Below are 8,700 nucleotides of genomic sequence, written 5' to 3'. Positions count from 1 at the left end.
CCAAAATTGCTAATTTGTGTTGCTGTATGTATATTTTTGACCCAGCAGATTTGATCACTTTTTCTGTTAACCCATAATAAAGTCATAAAAGAACCATACTTCATGAATGTTTTTTGTGACAAAGAAGTATCTGTTCCAATCACTCTATCATAGAAAAATTAGAGTTGTAGAAATAACTGGAAACTCAAGAGAGCCATGACATTATATTCTTCACAAGTACATGTAAACTTTTGACCACAAATGTACAAATTCCTTGCAGCACTGATTGGCCAAGCAATGTCCGGTGATCATGTGCAGCCAGTGATGGTCAAGTGGGGCATGTTATTGTGAATAGACATGGTGTGTTTTTGTCTTGACCTCAGCAGGTGGAGCAGAGGCTCCACCGAACCCCTGAGACTGACTCACCGAACCCAGGTTAAGAACCACTGATCTAAAGGTAAGTAAGGACAGTAACATAACTGATTGGGTTGTATGTATGCTTCATGTTGTAATGTTGATTTGTTCTCTGTTGTGTTTCCCTGACTGTCCCTAAATGTACTGCACGTCTGTCTGACTGGTGTGAGAGGAGTTGCTTTTTTCAGCTACGGTCTACAGGAGTCATGTTCCGTGTTTCCTTTTGCAAAAAGCAATTGAAATCCATCCTTCTATCAGCAATAATGGCAAGTACAACATCTTTTCTCATCTCATCTCATTTTTTTAACCGCTTTATCCTCCTTGGGGGGTGCTATTTTTTTTCCATTTTGAACAGTGAAATTCGACTTAGAAGAAAATGTTGGTTCTGTTGCCAAGTGCAGGAACATAACTCAGTTAACTGGAGGGCTCCCATTACTATAACTTGGACTTTGTTAGGAGAGCTCAGTGTGTTTAAAGAGTTCAAAGGGAGCAGAAAGAACTACTGGATAACATGTTTAACTTTAGCATTTGAATGAGTATGCCAAAGGGATGTATCTCTTTATTGTGTGTGTGTGTGTGTGTGTGTGTGTGTGTGTGTGTGTGTGTGTGTGTGTGTGTGTGTGTGTGTGTGTGTGTGTGTGTGTGTGTGTGTGTGTGTGTGTGTGTGTGTGTGTGTGGAAAAGCCTTTATACATTAGGGCTGTACTGTTTCTGCAGATAAGATAGTGAAGATGAAGAGGTGAGTAATTACTGCGAGTGGGCACCAGAAATGGATGGAATCCAGAGAGAAAGTGTGATTAAAATTTACTGATTCAAAACTGTGTTGGAAAAACAAATGAAGGAGTCAGACGAAAATTCATTGTCATTTCCCTTTACCTTGCCCAACTTCTCCACTCTGAAGGAGAAGAATATGCTCATTGATGTGTATAAAAAACACAATACTCAACCCGACTTCTGCACCTAGGACCTAATCAAGACTTATTACTACTACTTATACTACTTATTATGTTGACCACTTATTAATCTATTACTATTTCGTGATTATTTATTTATCATTACTATTTAGTGATTATTTATTTATCATTATTATTTAGTGATTATTTATTTATCATTACTATTTAGTGATTATTTATTTATCATTATTATCTAGTGATTATTTATTTATCATTGCTATATATTGATTTTCTATGTGTTTGCTTGTTTGTTGTTGTGTCCATAGACTCAGCGAGTGGTGCAACTAGGCGCTGAACGTCTCCAAAACCGTGGAACCCATCCTGGACTTCTGCCAGAACAAGCCTGCTCCGCTCTGCTGACCTCACTCGGACTACTTATTTATTTCTTATTTATTCATTATTTAATGATTATTTATCTCTACTATATATTGATTTTCTATGTGTCTGCTTGTTTGTTGTTGTGTCGATAGACTCAGTCTCCAAAAACCATGGAACTCATCCTGGACTTCAGATGGAAAAAGCCTGCTTCACTCTGCTGACCTCACTTGGAGTACTTATTTATGGATTATTTATTTGTATGTCTGTTGTTATTTGTGCACTATGTGGTGAAAGCATTAAATCTCATTATACTTGTATAATGACAATAAAAGCATTCAAGTGAATTCAATAAAAAGTTGGGGCATAAAAGTACAGATGTCATCATACTACAACTTCACTTTCTGGAATGTCAGCAGACTCACTTCAAACCATCTTTTCAACACCGCCTTTATTCAAGCGACTTATTTTTATTTTCAATTTGCATACAGTTCAGGGTAAACATCTGAATGTCTAAGGAATAACTGTAGGAACAAAAATCATACATTAGAGAGCTAACACATGGTCAGACAAAAGTGACGTCAAAAAAACATAGCACCATCATTTAAAGACGTTAACGTAGTGATCACTTGATGTAAAAATGAACAGAGATGGCACATTTTACAACTTCAGTGCCATTGACAATGACAGATGCAAAATCATGTGGCAACTTTCATCCTTTTGACTGGAATTACCTGAGTTATTACTAGTAGATGTCCAATCCATTTGAAGTGAAGGTAATGTTTTGTATTTATTTCGACATTTCACTCAAGATGTACTGATACATTTCAATTCATGATACATTTATTCTATTTGCATTAATTTGTGCACTGTGATTGGCTAGCTAACAATTCAGGATGTCCCCTGCCTAGTGCCCATTGTTGACTGGGATAGTCTGGTCGGGCCACCTGTGTTGAGTTTGCATGTTCTCCTTGGGCCTGCATGGGTTTTCTCCGGGTACTCCGGTTTCCTCCCACATTCCAAAAACATGCATGGTAGGCTGATTGGACACTCTAAATTGCCCCTAGGTATGAGTGTGAGTGTGAATGATTGTTTGTCCCCTTGTGCCCTACAATCGGCTGGCCACCGATTCAGGGTGTTCCCCACCTCTGCCCCGAAGTGAGCTGGGATAGGCTCCAGCACCCCCCGCGACCCTAGTGAGGATAAAGTGGTTGAGAAAATGAATGAATAATATGTGACCTGGGCTGTGAGTGAATGAGTTAAGGTCTCCTCAGCTTGGTTTTTATATGGAATTCTCATTTTCAGGGATTTTATCGTATTAAAGTTTGTAAGAGAAAAATTGGAATTACTTCATCACATCTAATCGAATTCCAAAATTCTTTGTAATTTTCAAAAGCTCATGAAAGAATGCCAAAAATAAAAAATTCAAACATTGTATAGCTGTTTCTGGTTTCGGTGCAATGCTCTGACAAATAATGAGCCTGAACAAGAGATCAATGTGCGAGTGGAGTTTCCCTTTAAAGCTGCCAACCATGTTACACTGAGATGTCCCTAGTGACCTTCATTGACCCTATGAAATGGCACAGTCAGCCAGAAGATGTAAGTCCCCCACCCCCTGCCTACAGCACTCTTGTTCCAAACCTTCCCCAGAGGCTGATTCTTTCTGCAGAAGGAGCAACTGCCAACCCCGCCCAAGCTCATCCTGTGCGTTCAGACACATGAACAAAGTAAGAAGATAAAATAGCACCGACGAAGCACAAGTAACACGTTCATATTTCAATATATAAATAATACAGAGGAACAAATGTCTACGAGTGGAGCTCTGAAGTAAAAGGAATTGCATGACTTGTCTCTTGGTAAGAACTGCGGTGGAGATGAATGTTTTTAATCAGTGTGCTCAGGCACTGAATTGTCCTCACAGTAAGGAAACAAATACAGTACAAATTTGGAAGTTAGGACTTGGGAAAAAACTGTTTTGTTTGATTGTGTAGTGCAAACTAGTGCTGGGCGATAAAAAATCCATCACAAAATAGGTTGTCTCACATCATAAGTACCAACTTCATACTTTTTGATGGGGAAAAAAGGTTATTTTTAAAAATTACATGTTTATTAGTTTTTTCTACTTTCATTATGTCATTGGCTGCCACTAATGAAGCGAGAGGCTCAAATCATTTGAAGTGGATTTTCAGTGAAGGAACAAATGTTCCTTCATTGCCCCCCTCCCATTTCAAATGTAATAGACTTCTACTTTCAATTTTCAACTGAATGATGATTGGACACCACATGATTAGACGTCTCTCACGTTAATGTCAGGAAATTAGGTATTCGTGGAAAACTGTTTATGTGATTTAAAATGGCAACATATTTATAATAGTGTGCTAAATACTACTTTTTAATTCATTATCGTATTATGTGTAAAAGTGTGGTTAATATTATGTGATAACTTATTTTCATTATATCTTCTGATTAATCTTGGTTAAAATATGTATTTTAAATGTAAATACATATTTATATCAGTTTTTGTAATAAGTGTGCTAAATCATACTTTTAAAATTATTAGGCTGTGTAGAGGGTAAAACCACATTTATTGCGATTGATAAGTTCCAGCGTTTTTTTATGGTGTCTATTTAATATCTGGACTTAAAACCCTCTCTGTACCATTATTTAACTTCTGAAGGCAGAAAGTAACTTCTAGATGTCAGTGAAATACTTGGCAATTGTAACTTGCCCCCGCAATTCATGTTTGTATTATTGTTCCTACACAATAAACTTTTCATATATATTTGGCGGATCCAAGCCTCAACGTGGTAAATGCACAACAGTCGATCTGCAAAGTTGTGAGGTACTATACCATCAATTATTTTCCAATTAATCTCACATGGCTTGATTGAGATATGTATTTTAAATTTAAAAATAAATTTCCATTGGCTTTTATAATGAAAGTGTGCTAAATACCACTTTGGAATTGAATTGAATGCTTTTATTGTCACTATACTGTATTGTGTATTTTTTCTTATGTATTTTTATGTAGAATTTTGTATATACTATATTGTGTTGTATTGGATTGTGTGTATGACAATGTGACTATAAAATGTTAATGGTTTTATTATAATTTTTTAATTATGATTAAAAGGTGCAATCATTGCCCATCCGTGAGACTTTAGTTTTCAATGCTACCAAATGAGATGAAGTTCTGTGAGGTTTACAAAGCTACACTAGCCAGTCCTATCACAGTCAATCATATATTAGATCCATATGTTTATGTTATGTGGGGATGGATGTAGCACAGCGAGTTTGCTGATATAGGCAATATCTAGTGGCTGCTCAACTTCATATATGAAGTATCTCTGTACCGTAGAGTTGAGTACTGCTGAATTTTATGACGCTGTTCATAATTTACTATTGTTTTGGCGATATTCTCATCTCGCCCAGCACTAGTTGAATTTGATCTTAATTTACAGTACTTCTTACATGCTAATCACATTTATCAAAATGCACTTAAAGAGTAAATGGAACAATTCATCTTTCTTGCAAAACTGCTAATCCGTACGTATCGAATAGAATTAACATGTTCAGTTGGTTGGATGTAAAATTGCATTTGGCTGTACAGTGACCCTCAAGCATGCAAATTAATGTCTGGGAATTACTATTTGAAAAGCTTCAATAGATCACAAATTTATCTTTGCATGGGATCAATTGGAGTGGAATGAAATTGGAAAAAACAAACCCAATATATGAATTTATCTTATTTCCCTTTGTTGCTTTGTAGCAACTGACAAATGTCTTTTTTTTCTTTTTGTAAAGCCGAAAGAACTCCCTACGTGTTTTGTGAAGAATGTCTTAAATAATATACAACATAATAGAACAATAAATATTTCTCAGGGCAGTGGTAAAACTCCCATTTCTTTGGTTTTGCAGTGTTCAGTGGTCTAGTAATTATTTTTGGCATTGGTTGTCTTCTTAGCCAGTGAAGCACACGCGTCCAACTTTGAATCCAAACTTTTGGTTGCTGTCACCAAAGTCTGTTGCTGACACATCCATAATGGGCAGCAGCTCGGCCGAGGGCGAGTCCATCTGCAGAACTGTACTTTCATGACCTTTACGCATCTGAAAGAGAAATGTTGAATCTATTATTAACTCTTTTAGGGCAATTGACAATGACAAATGCCCTATAATGAGGCTATTTTCATCCTTCTGGTGTGGATATGAATGATTTTGTCACAAGTGGATGTCCAATCCATTCGACGTCGTAGAGTTGGCAGTAAACAGTGTTCATACCTTGGCACCCTTGCATTTCAAATAGATTGGACCTCTACTTGTGACAAATTCATTTGCAGAACATGATTGGACATCTACCACCGCCAATGGCAGACAATGGTTGCTTATTGCCCAAACAAATGTCTAATGTCAAATGACTAATTTGCTGAATTTTTGGAAAGTTTTGGAAGTGTTGATATTTTGCAAGGGGAAATATTTTCCATTCTTGCTTTTGATTTATGGCTTTAATTGAATTGAATGCCTTTATTTTCATTATACAAGTACAACGAGATTTAAAGGTTCACCATGAAGTGCACACATAAATAAGTAGTCATAAAAAGATTTACAGTGGTGGTCAAAAATTTACATACACTTGTAAAGAACTGTCCTGAATTTCCAGTTATATACAAGTACAACGAGATTTAAAGGTTCACCATGAAGTGCACACATAAATAAGTAGTCATAAAAAGATTTACAGTGGTGGTCAAAAATTTACATACACTTGTAAAGAACTGTCCTGAATTTCCAGTTATTTCTACAAATCAGTTTTTTTCCATGATAGAATGATTCGAACAGATACTTCTTTGTTACAAAAACAATCATGAAGTTTGATTCTTGGATGACTTTATTATGGGTAAACTGAAAATGTGAGCAAATCAGCTGGGTCAAAAATATCTCTCTCTCGTCTCATTTTCTGAACAAAAATATCTCTCTCTCGTCTCATTTTCTGAACCTCTTTATCCTCACTAGGGTCATGGGGGGTGCTGGAGCCTATCCCAGCTGACTCCAGGCCAGAGGCGGGGGGACACCCTGAACAGGTGGCCAGCCGATCGCAGGGCACCAAAAGACAGACAACCATGCACACTCACACCTATACCTAGGGACAATTCAGTGTCTAATCAATCTACCATGCATGTTTTTGGAATACAGGAGGAAACCGGAGTACCCGGAGGAAACCCACGCAGGCCCGGACATACAGCAATGCTAATATTTGGTTACATGTCCTTTGGCCATATTTGCGTCCATTAGATGCTTTTGGTAGCCATCCACGAGCTCCTGGCAAAGTTCTGGTTGAATCTTTGACCACTCCTCTTGACAGAATTGGTGCAGTTCGGTAAAATTTGTTAGCTTTCTAAAATGGACTTGTTTCTCCAGCATTGTCCACATTTTCTGAATGAGGTTTAAGTCAGGACTTTGGGGTGAAACACCTCACCTTTTCTCCTCCAAACAGCTCACTTTTTGTTTCATTAGACCACAGAACTTTCCTCCAGAAGGTCTTATCTTTGTCCATGTGATCAGCAGCAAACTTTAGTCAAGCCTTAAGTTGCCGCTTTTGGAGCAAAAGCTTCCTTCTTGCACGGCAGCCTCTCAGTCCTTGGCGATGCAAAACACGCTTGACTGTGTACACTGATACCTGTGTTCCAGCAGCTTCTAATTATTGGCAGATTTGCTTTTTGGTGCTCCTGGGTTGAGTCCTCACCCTCCTGACCAGTGAAAGCTTGTGATTTCTTCCTGAACGTGGCAGTGACAAAACAGTGCCATGCACTTTATACCTACAAACAATTGTTTGCACTGTTTCTCTTGGAATCTGCAGCTGCTTTGAAATGACTCCACGCTACTTTTCTGACTTGTTCAGGTCAATGATTCTTTTTTCCAGATCTGCGCTGTAGCATTTGTGGGAGTTTTTTTTGTAATCCAATGAGCCCCTTTTAAATGGCGTCAGAGAAGTCACCAGCTGTAGTCACTCATGATCACTTACAAGAAGTTAAGAGGCCATGCTACATGCAAACTTCACACAGGAGGCCCGACCTGGGATCGAAACCAGGACCCCAGAACTGTGAGGTCGACACCTGGCAGTGTTATGGCATTTTATGTATAGTGCAGTGACAGTACTTAATTGAGTCTAGATTAGGTCCTCCATGCAAAAATCGAGTTGAATATGGTGACGGTAAAGTCCAGAATAAATTCCCTAGTTGATGAGCGCACACTATTCGCTGAGTCTAAGGACCTCATCTCTGTAGGGAGCCTCGTTTCGTTCTGTGATCATCCCCACCACAGTAGTGTCATCCGTAAATTTCACAATGATGTTCTCAAGGTGCGTGGGTCTGCAGTCGTTTGTGTAGAATAAGTAAAGTAGTGGACTCAGGACACAGCCTTGGGGCGACCTGGTGCGGAGTGTGCGGGCGGATTAGAGGTGGCGACCCAGCTTCATGTGCTGGGATCGGTAAACCAGTAAATCCTTAATCCACGAGCTGGTGGAAGGTCGGGGCAGCAGGTTGGCCAATTTGGGGAAAAGAATGTCCAATTATATTGTGTTCTATAGAGCCACTGTGGAGAGCATCCTGACATATTGCATTACAGTGTGGTACGGTGGAAGCACGGCAGTAGACAGAAAAGCCATGCAGAGAGTGATCAACACCACCCAGAAGATCATCGGCTGCTCTCTGCCCTCACTGGATGACATTGCCAGCCCTCGCTACCTCACCAGAGCCGGGAACAGTGTTAGGGACCCATAACCACCCTGGTCACAACCTGTTCCAGCTGCTGTCCTCTGGCAGATGCTACAGGTCTCACAAAACACGGATAAATAGACTAAGGGAGTTTTTTCCCCAGAGCCATTAGGGCTCTGAACTTGCAATAGCACGACACACAATCCTTTCTGTGCAATAATTTTGGGGTGTGCAATATCTTAGATTGTGCAATATTTTAGAATTTACCTTGTCCGGACCAGACTTTTTATATTTTCATATTACTTATTTATGTTTTTACTGGGAAAACGGACT

At 38.8% G+C, this 8,700-nt stretch overlaps 1 protein-coding gene across 1 annotated transcript in view; it reads right to left on the bottom strand.

Annotated features, from left to right (window-relative positions):
* Window positions 1–4,401: 4,401 nt before the first annotated feature.
* col5a3a (collagen, type V, alpha 3a) overlaps window positions 4,402–8,700 on the bottom strand; it is a 96,318-nt gene continuing 92,019 nt past the window's right edge. The window contains exon 67 of the mRNA XM_077619434.1: window positions 4,402–5,767. Within this exon, the coding sequence (XP_077475560.1) occupies window positions 5,621–5,767 (147 nt within the window). The 3' untranslated portion in view covers window positions 4,402–5,620. The remainder of the gene's footprint in view (window positions 5,768–8,700) is intronic.

The sequence above is a fragment of the Stigmatopora argus genome, chromosome 14 (genome assembly GCF_051989625.1).
Source record: "Stigmatopora argus isolate UIUO_Sarg chromosome 14, RoL_Sarg_1.0, whole genome shotgun sequence".
In the NCBI taxonomy this organism is placed as follows: Eukaryota; Metazoa; Chordata; class Actinopteri; order Syngnathiformes; family Syngnathidae; genus Stigmatopora; species Stigmatopora argus.
Note: the sequence above shows the minus strand (reverse complement) of the source record. Positions and strands in the feature narration are given on the sequence as shown.